Raw genomic sequence first — 21,854 nt, forward strand, 5'->3', positions numbered from 1 at the left:
GTAAAGACATAAGGTGTGAGTGTGTTTGTGTCTATATAATTCTCAAAGAAAGGATCCACATCAAACTGATAACGGTGGTTACTTATCAGGAGGATGGTGGCATTGAAGAGGTATATTACTGTTGTACTCCTGATTTGTTTTTAATATTTTTGTAGGGAACATACACTGCATGTTATATCTGAAATAGGAAAATAACCAAAAATGTTTAAAGACGTCTTAGCCTCTGTGGCACTATGTATATGATATCTCCGATGTGGTAACTGCCTTCAAAAAGTTTATAATATGGTATTACCCTTTGCAACTTCCAAGACATGGAGAGGATAAAAATTTGGCTCAATGCTTCCTCAATGGTATCTTTGTATTTTTTTCCAAAATCTCACTAGAGTAAGAAATTAATCCTGTGATTGAGAGTAAAAATATATTTAGAAAGCAAGTAATATAGAGGAAAAAGGACTAAAATCGGTAAAGCTATGAAAGTATTTAAATATTTAATTCTTTAAGGATCGAGTAAGCGTTAGCTGTAAAACAAAATGAGAGAACATCTGGAAGGCAAGGAGGTTGAAAGATTGAAAATTAAAAAGCAAATTGTATGCTTTAGTGCTACTGTGGGACTTCAGCAAATGGATAGAAACCCATTTGAAGACAAATACAGAGTTTGTGTAATTACAATGAGCCTGAAGATGGGTTTAGCATTTATACATCTCCTGGGAAGCTTGGTGAGTCAGAAACATAAAACCAAAGCAAAGGGAGGTTATTAAAATATTATTTCCTGTTGTACTGTAGAACTCGAGAAGAGAGTAAACATACCGATTACTTGCATGGCTGGTTCCACGTCTGTTGTGGCCTCTTCCAGCAATGACAGCAGTTTGGCTGATATCTGATGCACTGATTCAATGTTGCTAAACAAGCTATCCACGTCCAGCCGATCAATCTGAAGAAAGACAAATAGTGAGCACCAGCTGATGGAGACAGACGCACTGTATTTAGGATGTTTTCTCCCACTAAACAGGAAGCATTTTAAATGCCAAACCATGCTGCTTCCATCCACCGCTCCTGTAAACATTTTTATTTGGGATTTATAGAGTAAATGTGCAGTTTTTCATGCAAAGAAAGTGTGGGGGGGTGTTGCATCTGTTCCCTCTGCTTTTTCTTTATTTTGACCAAGTTTTAATGACCCAAATATACATATACATATTCCTATAAAACCAGAGCATGGGGGCACCTGGGTGGCTCAGTGGATTAAAGCCTCTGCCTTCTGCTTAGGTCATGTCCCAGGGTCCTGGGATTGAGCCCCGCATCCGGCTCTCTGCTCAGCGGGGAGCCCGCTTCCTTTCCTCTCTCTCGGCCTGCCTCTCTGCCTACCTGTGATTTCTGTCAAATGAATAAATAAAATCTTAAAAAAAAAAAAAAGATAGGCTGTGCCACTTAAAAAAAAAACAAACAAACAAAACAAAAAAACACCACCAGAGCATGAAGATTTAAGCCACCTATTCAGTACTTTTATTAACTGCCATCTATGAGGGTATGTACTAGTGTATATGAATTTAGAACGCGTTAATGCTTATACAGCAGAAGTCAGACCTTACTCTAGGCAAGTAACTATTTTCAAAGCTGTTTTAAAACCACAGATGTTCTAAAAGTGATGACAAGTAGATGTGCTGAGTTGCTTCCTGCTTTTTTCTTAAAAGAAATGTGAATGGAAATTTCACCAAACATGTTCTACTAATTAAAGATTCATCATATTTTGTAACTTCATGCGCACACTCAAAAACCAGTATAATCATTCCTGGATCTTAGAGCTGGTGCTTATGATATTTTATTTATTCATCCATCTCTCCCTCATTAACTATTTCCTGAGGACCTTCTATGTATCAAGAATTGTAATAGAAACCCAACTCTGTCTTAGGCATTGGATGATTAGTAAAGGGATGACCAACCATCCTAAACTATCTAAATAGAATTTGATGAGATATGTGCCCTGATTTTGCTGGATCTTACTCTAATCTTTCCCTTGAGTTTAAGTCTAATCTCCTTTCATAATCAAATAGTGTCTAGTTGGCTTATGAACAGATTGGTACAGGCTCCACTGGGCTACCACAGGGAATAGGAGTGGTGACTTTCTCCATGGTTTACTGCAGGTGGGGTCATAGGTACATAATCACATCATCAATACTCAAGTCATGGAAGAGCTTCACAGGTGTAAAGCATAATTGCTTGTTCCAAACCAGGTCAGTATTTTAGGGGTGAGAGGGACAGGGGGTTCAGCTAAGGATCAAAAAAGGAGGCCAAGAAATGAAGGGGAATTGGGAACAAGGGATATAAGGGAAGAGGTAGATGTGGAGGAATTCTGGAGACAAAAGTGAACACTGTAGTTTCATCTTCATACTCTCAACATCTGTCTCTTTGGGTGAGCTAAGTCTGTGGTGAGGGAAGGGGAGGGGAGGAAGGAGGCAGGTTGCTCATCTTTCTATCCCATCCTTTTTTGATTTTGACTTAGCTGTTGTGCCCCTTAACAGACAGAGATATTATTCTGATAAGGATATTCTGTTATTAAACAGAAGCATTGTTTCATATTCCACCTTTTAAAAAATTTGGTGACTATGTCAATTATTTCTTATGCAAAATGATCTAGATATCCACATTCCTTCCAAGCATCATGGGAAATTTCTTACCTTCCTATCATCAGTCTTGTCCTCAAGAAAACTTCCATCCCCAGCCTCATTTGTAATCAAATTCCACATGGTTCTATGTAATGGATTTATTTCAATACTTTAAGTATTATTTAAGTTTATATTTGAAATTTTAAATTTAAAAAAGATTTTATGTCTTCTAAAATAATCTGAATCTCCATACTGTATCATTATATTGCAATCATTATTAGCTCTTGAGCTATCTAAGTATCTCATGAAATGTTCCTTTAAGTAGTTATTCTAATTGGATAGGGCATATATGATTCTTTTGCCTGAAATCTATAGCTACTCAAGACTTTCAGTTTCTATTTTACAAAATGTATTTAATATTATACAGAATATCTAAAGGGCAGATAATAGTTACATGACTCTTTTTGTTAAATGATAATTTTAAATAGCTAAAGATGTCATATATTTCTGGGTACCACTGATTTAACACATTATTTATTCTAAGGAATGGCTTTATGCATTGAGTATTGATTAAAGAGCAATGGGATAAATTTGCATAGCGCAAAATATGTTTTCCAAAAATTGTATATGAATCAGGTTTTGGGGAGAGGAACAGAGGGGGAGTCTTTTTTTTTTTTTTAAGATTTTATTGATCTATTTGAGAGAAAGAACATGAGGGGGGTAGAGGGAGGGAGAGAACAAGGCTAGCTGCCCAACAGGGAGTACGATGCAGGGCTTGATCCCAGGACCCTGTGATCTGAGCCGAAGGCAGAGGCTTAACCTACTGAGCCACCCAGGTGCTCAGTGAGAGAGAGTCTTAAGAAGACTCCATGCTGAGCATAGAGTCCATGTTCTGTTATAACATGAAGACTCCATGTTATGAAACAAGAAGACTCCATGCTGAGCATAGGACTTGATCTCATGACCTGGAGATCACAACCTGAGCAGAAACCAAGAGCTGGACGCTCAACTGACTGAGCCATCCAGGTGGCTCCAGATCGGTTCATTTTAGATGTGCTAGTTGAATTTTTCTTAAAATCATATTTTGAAATGAATCCTTCTAACATAAAAATTTCATTCCCAGTTTGCTTGCTTTATATGATAAAAGATCAGATGTAATTGATACAGTGTACCTTGTTGTTATTTAATTTTTTATGAAAATTTTATTTTGAAAAGTTTAAATCCTTTGTATTTATTATTTCACATGTCATTACAGCTTCTCTGTAAGATATGAATGAGTTTGAAGATAAGAAAATTCATGTGAAGAGAGGTGCCATGCTCAAAATTAAGAAGTCAGGACAGAGTTGGGTCTAGAAATTGACCCTTTAATCATATACTTTAGTCCATTACAAGCAAATACTTACAGAATGTTTTGCCATCTCTGGATTTTTGGCTTGTTCCTGAGTTTTTCACTAAGTTGTCACTTCTACAATTTCTTTCTCAAGGTCAGAATCCTGCATATCTTAGATTTTAAATTCATCTTTCAAGGATTTAATTCTATATTCTATCTATAATCTTAGCTCAATGTGGCAAACACTAAGTAACAAAAATATAGCATTTAATTTCATTTCTTTTTGAAGGACAGAAAGGATTAAAACATCAATTGGCCTGTATCACCATGGGCCTATGGGGATTCTGTGAATCATAAAATAAATTCACATTCAGTCACTGCTTTGCCAGGAACAAACAAATGTCTGATCTAAATAGGCTTTTAAAACTGGTAGATGACTTTATAATTATTGATATAAATTCAAAGAAGCATTTATATTTATTTATTAATCATTCACTAGAAATAGGCAATGCTCTAAAAGCTTAAGCTGAGTTATATTTTAAATGGATTAAAATTTTATTTTTTGGAAAAAAGATTTAGTCTAAATATACATTATCCTAAGCAAAGTCAATGTATAATAATTCAAATGTACAAAACAGAAAAATTAAAGGTTAGTGTTTCTGGTGGCAACTTAATACTTTGCTTCACAAACATATTCATCAGAAGATATACTTCAAATGGCAAGTTCTCATTATACTTTATTAATGTTGAATTTATAGTTGTGTGCATGCAAAACTCCCCAGGTATAAATATCTAAGTAAAGGAAAGCAGACTTAAAACATTTCATCAATTCAGAGACTATAATCACTGGGGTAGAATTACTTTGTACCCCACAAGCAACTTACACCCACTGTGTTCAAAACATTCCTTGCATTTTCCTGCATTTAGTTCCTGGCCTGAGCTCTTGTGCTCACAAAGGCTTTCCCTTCATGAAACCTTGCAACATTCTACCTGTCTGAAATGAAGATGGTAGTGACAGTGTTCGTCCAATAGTTTTGACCATCTCTCTGTCCTTTCTGTTGCTTTTTTGGAGGAAGCCACAGCTCCCCAACTCTACCTAATTTGGTGGAATTGTCAGTCATGATGCTCTGCTCCCCTTCCCTATTCCCTACAGGGTAGGCATATGACCTAGCTGGCCACAGGCATTGGCTCAGGATGGACAGGTTCCCAAGCAGAACCAATGAGAATCTTTCTTGATTTTTAATGAATGGTTCTTGGGAAGTAGAAGGGCCTGGTTTATAATGCCTCAAGTATGTAAGTTTCTGTCTTTATCAGTTATCTTTGTGGAGAGTTTGACTGTGATCAAGTTGATAGAAAGAGAGGGAAGGCTAAGCCTGGATCTCGCTTGCCTAAAGCAAGACATCCTTATTACAGAAGCTAATAAATTGCCTTTTTATTTAAGCTAGTTTGAATTTTCTTACCTGTAACCAATAGGGAACTAATACACTTTTCTTTATTTTTAGCCCCAAATCTCACTTCCTCTTAAGAAAAGTTTCCTGCTCTCTTGATTAAAATTAACCTCTTCCTCTCCTTTGCTTCCATGACTCTTGCTTTGTATGACTCAATGCTGATATTGAAACCCACCCTATATACCAGAGATATTTATTGATTTATCTGTCTCTATGTCAAATCTGTAAACTCCTCCAGGACATTTGTCTCTGTGAGTTATTTGAATACCCCACTGTATCTAATATACTACTTGGCCCATACCTAGTTACCCAATGGAATTTTGACCATTTAAACAGAATCTAATCACTATAATTCAAATGATATATTTACTCTGTGGAAGCCATCAATAAATGTTCCTCGTAATCACTCTACTGAGCTCTGAAAAACAAGTACAGTGTAAAAGATCAAAAGTGGTATGAAGAAAAAAAAATAAAAATCACCTAATTTCCTTGTTAAGAATATCACATTAAGTGGATATTTTATAACTTTCTACTTAATTTTTATCTACAAAGACAAACTGTTGTACTCAGTTTGGCTATTAGTGTACCTGAAAAATTTGCTGACAGAGGGCAAATTTCTCGTTAGTTTACACTTGGGAAATTCCTGTTTATTGTTTTCTGTTTAATGAGCCCTGGGACACTCAGCCTAAAACCCAGTCACAGAAAGAAAAACTAAACAGTCTGAGGTGTCAGCAGATTTCCAATCGTGGACACCTTTAAAAGTGAATATTGAAAAGAAGTCTAGGGGGTGCCTGGGTGGCTCATTGGGTTAATGCCTCTGTCTTTGCCTCAGGTCATAATTTCAGGGTCCTGGGATTGAGCCCCATGTTGGGCTCTCTGCTCAGCAGGGAGCCTGCTTCCCTTCCTCTCTCTCTCTGCCTGCCTCTCTGCCTACTGTGATCTCTGTCTGTCAAATAAATAAATAAAATTTAAAAAAGAAAAAGAAAAAGAAAAGAAGTCTAGGAACAAACTCTTTAAAAAACCAAACATGGGGTGCCTGGGTGGCTCAGTGGTTTAAGCCGCTGCCTTCGGCTCAGGTCATGATCTCAGGATCCTGGCATCGAGTCCCGCATCGGGCTCTCTGCTCAGCGGGGAGCCTGCTTCCCCCATCTCTCTCTGCCTGCCTCTCTGCCTACTTGTGATCTCTGTCTGTCAAATAAATAAATAAAATCTTTAAAAAAAAAAAAAAAGTCTATCCTGTCTGATATAAGTATTGCTATCCTTGCTTAAAAAAAAAAAAATCAAACACTATTATCATAAAAGTAGTTCATGTTCATTGTGGAAAATTAAAGATGGGCAGATTAATAAATGAAAGACTACACAAACAGCTAGAATCCTACCACATAGCAATAACCACGGATATTCTGAGGTATGTCCTGTCAAGTTGTTTTTTTCTGAGTGTGCACATCTGTACAAAAGACTTATACATTTCAAATTATATTTTAAAATTCGCCTTTTTAAAGGGTGCCTGCGTGGCTCAATAACTTAAGCATCTGGCTCAGGTCATGATGCCAGGGTCCTGGAATTGACCCCGGGTTGGGCTTCCTGCTCAGCGGGGAGTGTGCTTCTTCCACCCTTTGGCCCTCGCCTTGTTCATGCTCTCTCTCTCAACCAAATAAAAATAAAATCTTAGGGCACCTGGGTGGCTCAGTGGGTTAAAGCCTCTGCCTTCAGCTCAGGTCATGATCCCAGGATCCTGGGATCGAGCCCTGCATCGAGCTCTCTGCTCAGCAGGGAGCCTGCTTCCTCCTCTCTGTCTGTGTCTCTGCCTACTTGTGATCTCTGTCTGTCAAATAAATAAATAAAATCTTTAAAAAAATAAAAAAATAAAATCTTTAAAAATAAATTAAATAAAATAAAATTTGCCTTTTTAAACTTAGTGTAACAGAACATCTTTTAATGCCATTGATCTTCCTCAATTGCACCATTTTTAATGTCGACATTATGTAGAAATACTTTAGTCTAGTTAACCAGTCACTAAATCTTTGAAATCTGAATAGAAATGTCATTTTCACTATTATAAGCAGCTCTCCTGGCTAAAACCTGGTTTACACACATGATTATTTCCATATGATAAATTTAATAACTATGGAGCTAAAGTTATTAATATTTCTTAAGGATTTTAGCAAGTCTTGACAAATTTTAGCAGCAACTACAAACATTGTTTTTCTTCTAATAACTGCGGATTAAAAGACCTCAATTAGATATTACTGTCCTGACCTCAATTTAGAAATATATTTTTCAGCTTCTAATTTGATGATCAAAATCACACAGCTTTAAAGTTATATGCACACACAATTGTAGAAGAGCAATGACAATAAATAACATAGATTTTGCAGATCATAGTGATTTGCATCAATCAAATTCTTCTCCGGAAACTGTTTCTGGAAAAGATTTCAGTGTTTCTATTTGATGTGGTTGGGCAGTAAATCTAGGTTCAACATAGGGTCCAATATTGGGCCCTTAATTAGAAATCATACTGAGGAAATCATAATGAGGAAAGCAACTTGAACATTGTCTGGTTCAGTCTTACAGAACGCTGGTCCCATCCACCTCTTCTAGAAGACATTTCCATGCACAGCATTATGGGGAAACCTAGGTGTGTTCTCTAGATTAGTTTCTCCCGTTATTAATCTTGGAGCCTAAAGGCCAAATAATATTAAGACTGTAACACTGTAACTGTAAATAGTATGAGGAGAAAGGAAGAAGCTTGAAAAGGTATAGAAACCTATAAAACCCAATGGGGACATTCTGAGAGGAAAGAACCAGGTCTTGTTTTATTTTTTTAGTGAGGCAATTGAGAAGGAAAAGCTTGTGAGACAGAAATTGCACAAGTAGAAAAGAGGATGTTGGCAGAAGGCCCTGGCAACCACAGGGCTAGGATAATTATCTAATTACTAGGGCATTTACTCAGACAGTCGGCTTCTGGATTACAAAGCTTTTCAGGATAAACTAGCCATTATTTCATCAGGTTTCTCAAAACTGCTGATTTGTGTGTGTAAGATTTCCTGCTGTGAAGCTAGATTCTAAACTGGCTAATTGAGTCAAACTACAAATTGAATCAATATCACAGCTAGATAGCAAGTCTTTTAACTAATTTTGCAACTAAATGCCCAACTTGCCCGATAACTATCCAGAAACATTCCAGGCCAGAAGACAGAATGTGGACAGACCTCTTTCGGGATGTCAATCCCTTTGCAAAAGTAAGGTTGGGATTCTGAGACAGACATCTCACTCAGCTTGTGAAAGAGGAAAAGCAGAGCCCACAGAGGATAGTAAAGGCAAGGCCAGAGACTGTGGTCCCATTTAAGGAATTCCTGAGACATCTGAGAGAGGAAGAGGATTGAGAAGTTCCTTCCAAACTTTTTTTGATTACTAATAGAAAAGTCAACCTCTACTGATATCCTTGGATAAAAGCAAATAGTTGATCAAGGGTCCCTGGCTTTGTTTCTCTTATCTGCCTTGACACAGGGACAGGCAGGAAAGAAGTTACTTGGGGTTAGCAGTGGTCTTCACATTTGCTCTTCTTTCCTACTTAGAGTTTTGTATGAAATGCCCAGATGACAAAAAGTACTACTAGGAATAGCCCTTCTGAGCTAAAGATCCAGTAAATCTTACGACCCTTTAGAAATTCTAAAAAGAAAACATGGGATAAACACTTAAGCTATATTGTCAAAATAGAGATGGCAGGTGTTTGGGCACTCCATGTAGTAACTGAACCACTAAATTCCAGATTCCAAATCCCAGGGTCATGACTAGTTCACTCCTGTGTCACCTGGACCTCAGATATCAATAGCTTCATCCCACTATCTCTAGTATTCTTTGAGTATTTCTTTTTTTTTTTTTTGGTGACTCCATATCAGGTCCTACTTTGTGCCTCTGAAAAAGCTTCTAAACGCATCTTTTTTCCTGGATGCCCAAATCAGCTTGCTTGCTACTTTTGGTCTTTCATGAACATAAGTTTAATAAGGTTTGTAACACAATGATGAACTCTCCTCCTTAAAACATTCAGTTCGTCCAAGTTGCCTACAGAAAAGACCCCAAATTCCTCAGCCTGACAGTTTTGTCTGGCTAAGACCTACCTTGTCTTATTCCAGCTATTTTTATTTTATAAGAACCAACTGCTCCAGTCAAAAGGAATGGCTTGTCCTCACACTTGCCACATGCACCTCACTTACAACTGATGACCTACAAATTTTGGGCTCCTGTACTGCTCTCCTGACCATCCATTTGCCTAACTGGTATTTATTTGATATAGATTCTATCCCTTCACCAGGACTTCCTAGACCATTCACACAGCCTGAAGTCATTCATAAACAATCAATAAGCAATTATTGCTGCTCATATTCCAGACACTGTGTTAGGTCTTGGGGATACAGCTGTGAGCAAAGAGACAAAAATCCATGCCTCACAAAGGACACAAGTAAATGAGATAAATATGTAAAATATATGGTGTATAAATAGGGTTAAATGATATAGGGATAAAATCAAGCAGAGATAGGGAACTTGGGAGAAGTTGCAGCGCTGGGAAATCCCCTTGGTCCTAAATGTTCCTATACACACTGAAGAGCTTCCTGCTGCTACTCTATCTAAAAGGCTTTCTCAGACCACAGATTCCTACTCTGTCTACATAAAAGGAAGTCCAGTGTGTCAGGAATGAACACTGTCAGGAGCATTCCTCAAACAATGTCTAACAGGAATTGGTGGATCAATAACCTTCACATGTCACAGCTCTGAGGGGTGTTCTTTATAGTGCCCTAGAGCCCCCAATGGGATGTGAGCACCAGTGGGTTTCAGAAGCAATCTCTTCCTGAATATATCTACATTGTGTTCTTTTTCTTCTCTGTTTCATGTCCTTAGTCCTTTATTGCTGTTCCAGGGGATCATCTCTCAAATAAATGACTTGTTCTAAAATGCTTTTTTATCTGGATCTTCTTCTGAACGAATCCAGTGTAAGGCAGAGGGAGGTGGTCAAGGAATGTTTTACTGAGTGAAGGCATGATGAAGGTGAAGGAGCCAGCCATGAGGTTTTCTAGGGGAAGGACTTTCAAGGCAAAGAAAACAGCAAGAGCAAAGGGCTTGAGACAACAGTGTTCCTGGCTTGTTCACTGAACACAGAGATGGCCAGAATGTAGGAATAGACAGGGTTAGAGGGAATGAGCTTACGTAGGACCTTGTAGGACATTGTAAGAATATTAGGTTTAATCAGAATGAGATGAGAAGCCATTGGAAGATTTTGAGTCGAAAAGGGAAATGATCTGACTGATATTTTTAGAAGAATTACATTGGATACTTGATTGAGACAAGGATGGAAAAAAGAGATATGGGTCTTGAGGCAGGTGTAATAGTCTAGGTAGTTATTGGCTGGTTCTTCAATCAGAATGGATAGAATGGAGGAGGTGAAAAGTGGTCTAATTCTGCATAAATTTTGAAGGCAGAGCTGATAGAATTTGCTGGTAGATCCAAAATAGAGTTTAAGAGAAAGAAAAGTCAAGGATGATACCAGGGATTTTTGCCCAAGCTGCCATCCACTAAGGTGAGAGTGACTACAGAGAGAACAAATTTTAAAAGGAAATTTGAGAGCTCAGCTTTCGACTAATGTTAAATTGGAGATGCCTTTTGGACAATCACATAGAAATTTGACTGGGAGTTGGATATAAACAGAACAAGCTTTCAGGGAAAATGTCTAGGCTGGAGATAAACATTCGTCAACCATTAGCATGGTAGAGGGGATTGAAAGGCATGAAACCGGATCAGATCCTCAACGGAGTGAATGTAAACAAAAGAAAGAAGAGGGCCACAGGCTGAGCCTTGATCTACTTTGGTGTTTAGTAAAGTTGGAATAGTATGGGGAAACCAGGTGCACCTGGAGTCTTGGAATATAGGAAAAGGAAATGGTTCTATCAAATGCTGTTACGAGGTCAGGAAAGTGAGTGCCTCCATCTGCTAATGTCTAAAGCAATTGTTTGCTGCATAACTAATTAGCATAACTAATCGGGAACACCTTCTGTTGTGATCATTTCTTGAAATACATCTTTGATTGTTATTTGGCTTCTTATGTGTTTATAAGTTATTTTCTTGACCAGGTTGTAAACTCTTCTAGGGCAGGACTATGACATAAATTTCTTCCCATGCAGAACTCAGAGGAGGGCATTGTATGCAATAGACACTTGACAAACACTTAACCTTTTAATTTGCATATTCAACTAAAATGCCACATTCTTCATGAAATATGGCCTAGTTAATCTGTCTGAAAGTGATCTGTCCCTTCTGTGAACTCCAATAACACTCATTGTCTGCACTTATCAATTATTGCTTTGCATTACACATTATCATTTCATAGCTGTGAGTCTTGTCATCTCTAACTAGGGACCCTTAGTCTTTGATGGCAAGGATGAGGTTCACATGTCTTTATGTATTCCAAGTGGTCTAGGATTAATTAATTAATTAACTCATGTAATCATCAACCTGGTCTGTATTCAAAGTCTCTTAAATAAGGCTTATATTAATAAATATAATTTTCCCCAATAAGTATTTTCTTTCTGGCCCAGCACTATTTAGTCTTCGGAGTCCAAGATTTATGGCCCTGTACTGATTTGCACAGCCATATTGATCCATGCCTGAGTAAAGCTGCCCCATCATCTCTGGCATTTCATTTGAGAGGCTTATAACATCATGATAATAATTACAGCCACTAAAATTTTGTTGCTTATTTTCACAAATAAAAGCAAATTAAAATAATGGTTTCTGCAACTCAGTTCTGAGAAGTGAGGTGATGAGCACAAGATCATGTTACCCAGGCTAAAGGATGACTTTCCAAGATATTAAAATGGATCTGTGTACCACATCTCTCTCTCCCTCTCTTTCTCTTTCTCTCTCCCTTTTTCAATTCTGGACATACCAACCCCTGCACTGAACTGGAAAAAGCATTCATTTATCTCCTCACTTGGCCCAGCAGGTTTTGATCTGGAATATAGATTATAAAAATTAGAGAAATCTGAAATTGCCACAAAGTGGAGCTTATAAGGTGCTTATAAATGTAACAACACAGAGGAGAGCTTCCATCATAAAGCTATAATACAAGGATTAAAAAGAAATCCCTCATTTTTGAGCTGAGGTTTTCTGAACCAGCAAAGATAAGAGATTTCCTACCCATGAAAAGAATTTTCACATACTAGAATATTGATATATCAGTTCCACACCCAACTAAATCTGAATCCAATCTGACAGCAAACAATATACCTTCCAAGATGACAAAACAGAAAAGTTCTTTCCAAGGAAAATGGGGAAGTGCATGGTGATGACTCTGTCAGTAACTTGAGAAAGAGGTCAGTTACATATTGTATATTAATGCAGTCACTTTGTGGTTGCCAGCGCCATTTACTTGCATGATTTTTATTTTTAAATTTAACATTGCATAATTATAATCTTCTCCAGCACTTAAGAATTGCCCTTATTTAAAAAAAAATTTTTTTAAAGTAAGTTCTACAACTAATGTGGGACTTAAACTCATAACCCTGAAACCAAGAGTTGCACACTCTATGTACTGAGCCTGCCAGGTGCCCCAAGTAAATGTTTTAAAAAGTAAATAAAGAGTGATCGATACTTTTTTTTTTTTACTTTTCTAATATGACTTTAAGTATCTGACCTTATAATGGTGAAACAATGGCCCAGATTATGTAATAAATGTTACAGTTTTGCAAAGGGTGTGAAAATTAAGTCTCTGATTAAAAAACATAAAGGTGTGGTTATATAGATCATGGGATTCTTCACTGTGATGTAATCTTAGTAACAATGAAAATCAGTATTTTTAATTTATTGAAGAAAATGTGTATTGATATTTAAAGCAGACTTCCAGTAAGAGTATAGCATTTTATTATTTTTAAATTTTCTTAAAGGGTTTATTTATTCATTTGACAGGGAGAGAGAGTGTGCAAGGAGGGGGAGCAATAGAGGAAGAGAGAGAAGCGGGCTCTCTGCTGAGGAGGGAGCCTGATGCAGGACTTGATCATGACCTGAGCCTCCCAGGTGCCCCAAGAGTATAATATTTTAAAATAAGCACATTAGCTCAGAAATGTCAGCAAGAAGAAGAATTAGAAATTCAAACATATTTCTTTGAGTCATTGGTCCCAGCATTCAATTATAGTTAATGTGAGTTGCTTTGATTTTCTCAGATTCTTATTTAATATAATGAACAGAATTCCTATTTATGCTCTGCTTTCCGACTTTCTGAGGAGCCTTTGTTTTCATATTATCAGCCTAGCTTTGATCTCTGCACTCTGAAGTCTGTGCAGTCCTGTGACTGAGGAGTTTGGCATCAGGAACTGCTGAACTATATGGGAGAAGAGACCAGATTGAGTAGGACATTGAAGTGAGAAAGGGATTTACTTGGCTTTTCCCTACATTTGTTTTGCAATCTAGAAGGACTTCTGGTATTCCAAGCATAGAAGGAGAGAGAGCCAAGACACGCAGGAAGTTATTATTATTTTTTAATATTTTATTTATTTATTTTAGAGGGAAAGAGCACACATGTGTGAGCAGGAGGCAGGGCTGTGGGTGAGGGGTAGAGGGGGAGGGGGAGGGAGAGAGACTCTGCAGAGGACTCTGTGTTGAGTATGGAGCTGACATAAGGCTCAATCTCATGATCCTGAGATCAGGACCTGAGCTGAAACCAAGAGTCAAATGCTCAACTGACTGAGCCACCCAGGTGCCCCGATACACAGGAAATTATTACACGCTATAGAGTTCCTCTAAACAACCTAATATGTGTTCTTACACTAAAAATGCAGTCTCTATCTTTCTGAAACCACAATAAAAAGAGGACTCATTGAAAAGTTTGACAAAAATCAAAGTAAGAGAGGAAAAGATTTTGTTCTTACATATATAATATTAAACATTTACTTAAAAGCATCATGTGGGGGCACCTAGGTGGCTCAGTGGGTTGGGCCTTTGGCTCAGGTCATGATCTCAGGGTCCTGGGATCAAGCCCCACATTGGGCTCTCTGTTCAGTGGGGAGCCTGCTTCCCTTCCTCTCTCTCTGCCTGCCTCTCTGCCTAATTGTGATTTGTCTGCTAAATAAATAAATAAAATCTTAAAAAAAAATCATCATGTGGTTAAAGAGAGAAATGAAGGAAAGGTAGAAAATAAGGGCATTATATTTTTAAACTTTTAATTTTTAAATATAATTGTAGATTCATATGCATTTAAAAAATCATTTTTTTATTTTTGTGTGTATACACAGAAGGTCCTGTGTCCCCTCTGCTCAGTTCCCCAGTTGTAATATCTTGTAAAAGTATAATACATGTGCACTGTATTTTGATGTGATATGATAGAATATACTATGGATGGAATATGGTGACTATTTGTATAAATGAGACATGTCTATGAGAAATCAACATCTTGATCCCACTTAGTTCAGGGCAATTTTTATGGAAGGAAACAGAGTTTTAGAAAGCAAGTTTAACATAAATTTAAAATAATTTAAGTTTAAAATAAATTTAAGAAATGTATGGTCAGTGTGCCAAGGTGAAATACTTTTGAGGCCCAGAATATAATCTGAAAATTTTGCAAGTTAACAGAGACATGAATAGTAGCTGGGTAATTATATGAGGCCAGAATTAATCTGAAACCAAAACAGACAATGATATTATAGAAAAAGAAAACTGTGGACCAGTATCTCTCATGAATATAGATACCAAAATCCTTCACAAAATATTAGCAAATTGAATCCAACAATGTATATGAAGAATTATACATCATGATTGAATGAGATTTATTTCAGATATACCAGACTGATCCAACATTCAAAAATCAATTAATGTTATCCATCACCACTCAACAAATTAAAAAAGAAAAATTACATGGTCATATCAGTAGATACAGAAAAAGCATCTGACAAAACCCAATACCCATTTATGATAATAATTCTCAATAACTAGGAGCAGAGAAGAATTTCCTCAACTTGATGAAAAAGTTCTAAATAATGCAATATGACAAAAAATTAAATAAATAAAAGGTACACAGATTGGACAGGAAGAAATAAAACTGTCTTTGCTCACAGGTGACATGATTGTCTATATAGAAAATCCAAAAGAACCGACCAAAAAAACCCTCCTGCAACTTAAAATGATTACAGAAAGTTTGCAGAACATAGGGTTAATATGCAAAAGTCCATGGTTTTTTGTATACTAGCAATGAACAAGTAGAATTTGAAATTAAAAACACAATACCATTTGCATTAGCACTCCAAAAATTGAAACACTTAGCTATAAATCTATCAAAATATGTACAGGACATATATGAGGGAACAAAATTGGAAGATTGATACTACCTGACTTCAAGACTTACTATTAAGCTTTAGTAATCAAGACAGTGTAGTGTTGGCAAAAGGAAAGGGAAATAGGAGAGAGAGAGAGGCAAGATGGAGGAGGAGTAGCAGACTGAAATGACATCAGGTTGCAAGAGTTGAGCTAGATAGTTATCAAACCATTCCAAACACCCACAAACTCAACAGGATATAGAAGAGAAGAGCAGCAGTTCTAGGAACAGAAAATCAACTACTTTCTCAAAGGTAGGACATGTAGAGAAGTAAATCCAAAGCAATGAAGATAGACTATAGGGGGAGGAGCTGGCTCCCAGCAAGTGGTGGAGCAGTGGAGCATAAAATCAGAACTTTTAGAAGTCTGTTTCACTGGGGGATATTGCTCTAGAGGCTAAGCCAGTGGTGGAGCCCTCTCGGGGACAGCGTGGTCTCAATTCCTATGGGGTCACAGAAGGATCTGGGGTTCCTGAGTGTAGCAGAGCTCACAGGTATCAGAGCAGGGAAGCCATCTACAGAGACAGAGCCGAGGAGTGAGGTCTCAACTCGAGGTTACTTTAAACCATGATCTGCAGCACAGTCAGGCCACTTGTCTTTGAGCAGGGACCCCACAAGTGGCAGATCTAGGGAGACTCACCTTTCTCCTCTGGAGGCAGGAATCTACTGGGTTTGGAGACTCCAAATTGGGCTCTGCACCAGAGACAGAAATGCTCAGTCACAGGCCAGGTGAGCCCAGAATGCAGCCAGAGATCAGGGAGACAGGAGTGATTGCTTATCTCTGAGGGTGCACTGAGGATTGGGGCCCTGAGCTCTCGGCTCCTCCGGCCTGGAGATTGGGAGGCCACCATTTTCACTGCCATCCTCCAGAGCTCTAAGGAAAGCATTCAGGGAACAAAAACTCCCGAAAGTGAACTGAGCAGATTTCTTAGCCTGGCCCCTGGCAAGGGCTGCACAATTCCACCTCCAGCAAAGACATTTGAAAATCACTATGACAGGCTCCTCCCTCAGAAGATCAGCAAGAGCATCCAGCCAAGACCAAGCTCACTGAATATCAGTGGAATATCAGAGCTAGGGGAAAGCAATGCATGGAATTCATGGTTTTCTCCCCATGATCCTTTAGTTTGCAAAGTTAAATTAAATTTTTTTAATTTTATTTTTTCTTATTCTAATTTTTTTAACTTTTCCTCTTTCCTCTTTTAACACTTTTTAACTAGTTTATCTTAACTTAAAAAAAATCTTTTTAAACCTTCATTATTATAATTACATTTTATCCTTCATTGTAGTTAACCTTTTTTTTTGTATACATATAGGGTGCTTTTGTTTGTTTGTTTGTTTTTTCTATACAATTTCTTCTAATAGCTCAAAATATACCCTAAATCTAGCATAGGGTTTTGTTCTAGTCTCTGGCCTGAGCACATTCTCTCTTCTTTTTTTTTTTTCCTTCTTTCTTTTTCCAACCAACTTATCTTATCAATTCCTTTTTTAGAATTATCTTTACAGTCATATTCCACTCCTTCATCATGTTTACCCTTATTTTTGTATATATATCTTTTTCTTTTTTTAAAATATTGGGAGGCAGTTTCTTCTACGAAACCAAAATACACCCAAAATCAAGTATGTGGCTCTGTTCTATTCACCAGTGTAATATATATATATATTTTTTTTTCTTTTTTTTTCCTTTTTACTCCCATTCTTCTCCCCCTGGTTTGGGGTCTCTTCTGACATGGTTGGTGTACATTTTTCTGGGGGTGTTTGCCACCCTTTTTGTATTTTATTCTCTCGTTTCATATATTCTTATCTGGATAAAATGACAAGGCAGAAAAACTCACCACAAGAAAAAAAAAAAAAAAGAACAAGAGGCAGTACCAATGGCTAGGGACGTAATCAATACAGACATATGTCAGATCTAGAGTTCAGAATGATGATTCTCAAGGTGCTAGTTGGGCTCAAAAATGGCACGGAAGATATTAGAAATACCCTGTCTGGAGAAATAAAATCCCTTTCTGGAGAAATAAAAGATAAATAAAATAAAATAAAATCTAACCAATCTAAAATAAATAAAATCTAACCAAGCTGAAATCAGAAAAGATATTAATGAGGTGCAGTCAAGAATGGAGGCTCTTACTGCTAAGATAAATGAGGCAGAAGAGAGAATTAGTGATACAGAAGACCAGATGATGGAGAATAAGGAAGCTGAGCAAAAGAGAGACAAACAACTACTGGACCACGAGGGGAGAATTTGAGAGATAAGTGATACCGTAAGATGAAACAATAATAGAGTAATTGGGATTCCAGAAGAAGAAGAATAAGAGTGGGACAGAAGGCATATTGGAGCAAATTATAAGAGAGAGTTTCCCTAATATGGCAAAGGGAACAAGCATCAAAATCCAGGAGGCACAGAGAGCCCCCCTCAAAATCAATAAAAATAAGTCCACACCCTGTCATCTAAAGTGAAACTTACTAGTGACACATGGGGCAAGAGGTCAGTGACCCTCTGTGACAAAGAGAAAATCCTGAAAGCATCTCGGGTCAAGAAGTTTGTAACATATAACAGTAGAAATATTAGATTGGCAGCAGACTTATCCACAGAGATCTGGCAGGCCACAAAGAACTGGCATGATATATTCAGAGCACTAAATCAGAAAAATATGCAGCCAAGCATCCTTATCCAGATAGGCTATCATTTAAAATAGAAGGAGAGATAAAAAGATTCCAGGACAAACAAAAATTAAAAGAATTTGCGAATACCAAACCAGCCCTACAGGAAATTTTGAAAGGGGTTGTCTAAGCAAAGAGAGAGCCTAAAAGTAAAAGAACAGAAAGGAACAGAGACAATACACAGTACCAGTCATCTTGCAGATAATACAATGGCACTAAATTCATATCTTTCAAAGTTATCCTGAGTGTAAATGGGCTAAACGCCCCAATCAAAAGACACAGGGTATCAGAATGGATTAAAAAAACAAGACCCATAGATATACTGTCTGCAAGAAATGCATTTTAGACCCAAAGATACCTCTAGATTTAAAGTGAGGGGTAGAAAACAATTTTCCATGTCAATGGACATCACAAGAAAGCTGGGGTGGCAATCCTTATATCAGATAAATTAGATTTGAAACCAAAGACTGTAATAAGAGATGAAGAAGGACACTATATCATACTTAAAAGGTCTGTCCAACAAGAAGTTCTAACTATTTTAAATATCTATGCCCCTAACATGGGAGCAGCTAATTATATAAACCAATTAATAACAAAATCAAAGAAACACATCAACAATAATACATTAATAAAAGGGGACTTTAACAGCCCCCCTCATTGAAATGGGAAGATCATCCAAGCAAAAGATCAACAGGAAAATAAAGGCCTTAAATGACACACTGGGCCAGATGGTCATCACAGATATATTCAAAACTTTCCATCCCAAAGCAACAGAATTAACATTCTTCTCTAGTGCACATGGAACATTCTCCAGAATAGATCACATCCTGGATCACAAATCAGGTCTCGGCCTGTATCAAAAGATAGGGATAATTCCCTGTCTTTTTTCAGATCACAATGCTTTGAAATTATAACTCAACCTCAGGAGGAAAGTTGGAAAGAACCCAAATACAAGGAGACTAAAGAGCATCCTTCTAAAGAATGAATGGGTCAACCAGAAAATTAAAGAAGAATTGAAAAAATTCCTGGAAACAAATGAAAATGAAAACATAACTGTTCAAAATCTGTGGGACACAGCAAAGACAGTCCTAAGAGGAAAGTATATAGCGATACAAGCCTTTCTCAAGAAACAAGAAAGTGCTCAAATACACACCCTAACCCTACACCAAAGGAGGTGGAGAAAGAACAACAAAGAAAGCCTAAACCCAGCAAGAGAAAAATAATAAAGATCAGAGCAGAAATCAATGAAATAGAAACAAACAAACAAGCAAAAAATAATAGAACAAATCAACAAAACTAGGAGTGGTTCTTTGAAGGAATTAATGAGATTGATAAACCCCTGGCCAGACTTACCAAAAAGAAAAGAGAAAGGACCCAAATTAATAAAGTCATGAATGAAAGAGGAGAGATCATAACCAACACCAAAGAAATACAAACAATTACAAAAACATATTATGAGCAACTGTATGCCAGCAAATTTGACAATCTGGAAGACATGGATGCTTTCTTAGGGACATATAAACTACCAAAACTGAATCAGGAAGAAATAGAAAACCTGAACAGACTCATAACCAGTAACGACATTGAAGCAGTCATTAAAAATCTCTGAACAAACAAGAGCCCAGGGCCAGATGGCTTCCCAGGGGAATTCTACCAAACATTTAAAGAAGAATTAATACCTATTCTGAAACTGTTTAAAAAATTAGAAATGGAAGGAAAACTTCCAAACTCATTTTATGAGGCCAGCATTACCTTGATCCCCAAACCAGACAAAGACCCAACCAAAAAAGAGAATTACAGACCAATATCCTTGATGAACATGGATGCAAAAATTCTCACCAAAATACTAGCCAATAGGATCCAATAATACTTTAAAAGGATATTCACCACAACCAGTGGGATTTATTCCTGGGCTACAAGGTTAGTTCAACATCCACAAATCAATGTGATACAATACATTAATAAAAGAAAGAACAAGAACCATATGATACTCTCAATAGATGCTAAAAAAGCATTTGAAAAAAAACAGCATCCTTTCTTGATCAAAACTCTTCACAGTGTTGGGATAGAGAGTACATACCACAATATCATCAAAGCCATCTATGAAAAACCCACAGTGAATATCATTCTCAATGGGGAAAAATTGAGAGCTTTCCCCCTAAGGTCAGGAACATGGCAAGGATGTCCCCTATCACCACTATTATTCAACATAGTACTAGAAGTCCTAGCCTCAATAATCAGACAACAAAAAGAAATTAAAGTCATCTGAATTGGCAAAGAAGAAGTGAAACTCCCACTTTTTGCAGATGATATGATACTTTATGTGGTAAACCCAAAAGACTCCACTCCAAAACTCCTAGAACTTACACAGGAATTCAGTACAGTGTCAGGATATAAAATCAATGCACAGAAGTCACTTGCATTTCTATACACCAACACCAAGACTGAAGAAGGAAAAATTAAGGAGTCAACCCCATTTACAACTGCACGCAAAACCATAAGATACCTAGGAATAAACCATACCAAAGAGGCAAAGAACCCGTACTCAGAAAACTATAAAGTACTCATGGAAGAAATGGAGGAAGACACAAAGAAATGGAAAAGTGTTCCATGCTCATGGCTTGGAAGAATAAATATTGTAAAAATGTCTATGCTACCTAAAACAATCTACACATTTAATGCAATCCCTATCACAATACCATCAATTTTTTCCAAAGAAATGGAACAAATAATCCTAAAATTTATATGAAACCAGAAAATACCTCGAATAGCCAGAAGAATGTTGAAAAAGAAAACCAAAGTTTGTGGCATCATAATTCCAGACTTCAAGGTCTATTACAAAGCTGTAATCAAAGTAAATTGGGGGAAATTGGAAGGGGAGACAAACCGTGAGAGACTGTGGACTCTGAGAAACAAACTGAGGGTTTTGGAAGGGAGTGGTAGGGGGATGTGTTAGCCTGGTAGTGGGTATTAAGGAGGGCACATATTGCATGGAGCACTGGGTGTGGTGCATAAACAATGAATCTTGGAACACTGAAAAAATAAAATTAAATTAAAAAAAAAGAAAACAAAGCTATAATCATCAAGACAGTATGGTATGGGCACAAAAAGAGACACATAGATCAATGGAACAGAATAAAGAGCCCAGAAATGGACTCTCAACTCCACGGTCAACTAATTTTTGACAAAACAGGAAAGAATGTCCAATGGAAAAAAGACAGTCTCTTCAACAAATGGTGTTGGGAAAATTGGACAGTCACATGCAGAGGGATGAAACTGAAGTATTTCCTTAACCACACACAAAAATAGACTCAAAATAGATGAAAGACCTCAATGTGAGACAGGAATCCATCAAAATCCTTAAGGAGAACACAGGTAGCAACCTCTTTGACCTCAGCTGCAGCAACTTCTTCCTAGAAACATTGCCAAAGGCAAGGGAAGCAAGGGCAAAAATGAGCTA

The 21,854-nt window shown here is 37.3% G+C and overlaps 1 protein-coding gene across 1 annotated transcript in view; it reads right to left on the reverse strand.

Annotated features, from left to right (window-relative positions):
* ARHGEF38 (Rho guanine nucleotide exchange factor 38) overlaps positions 1–21,854 on the reverse strand; it is a 132,819-nt gene that overhangs the window by 64,924 nt on the left and 46,041 nt on the right. The window contains exon 3 of the mRNA XM_044224362.1: positions 808–931. Coding sequence (XP_044080297.1) covers positions 808–931 — 124 coding nt within the window. The remainder of the gene's footprint in view (positions 1–807; positions 932–21,854) is intronic.

This window comes from Neovison vison, chromosome 11, assembly GCF_020171115.1.
Source record: "Neovison vison isolate M4711 chromosome 11, ASM_NN_V1, whole genome shotgun sequence".
Taxonomy (NCBI): Eukaryota; Metazoa; Chordata; class Mammalia; order Carnivora; family Mustelidae; genus Neogale; species Neogale vison.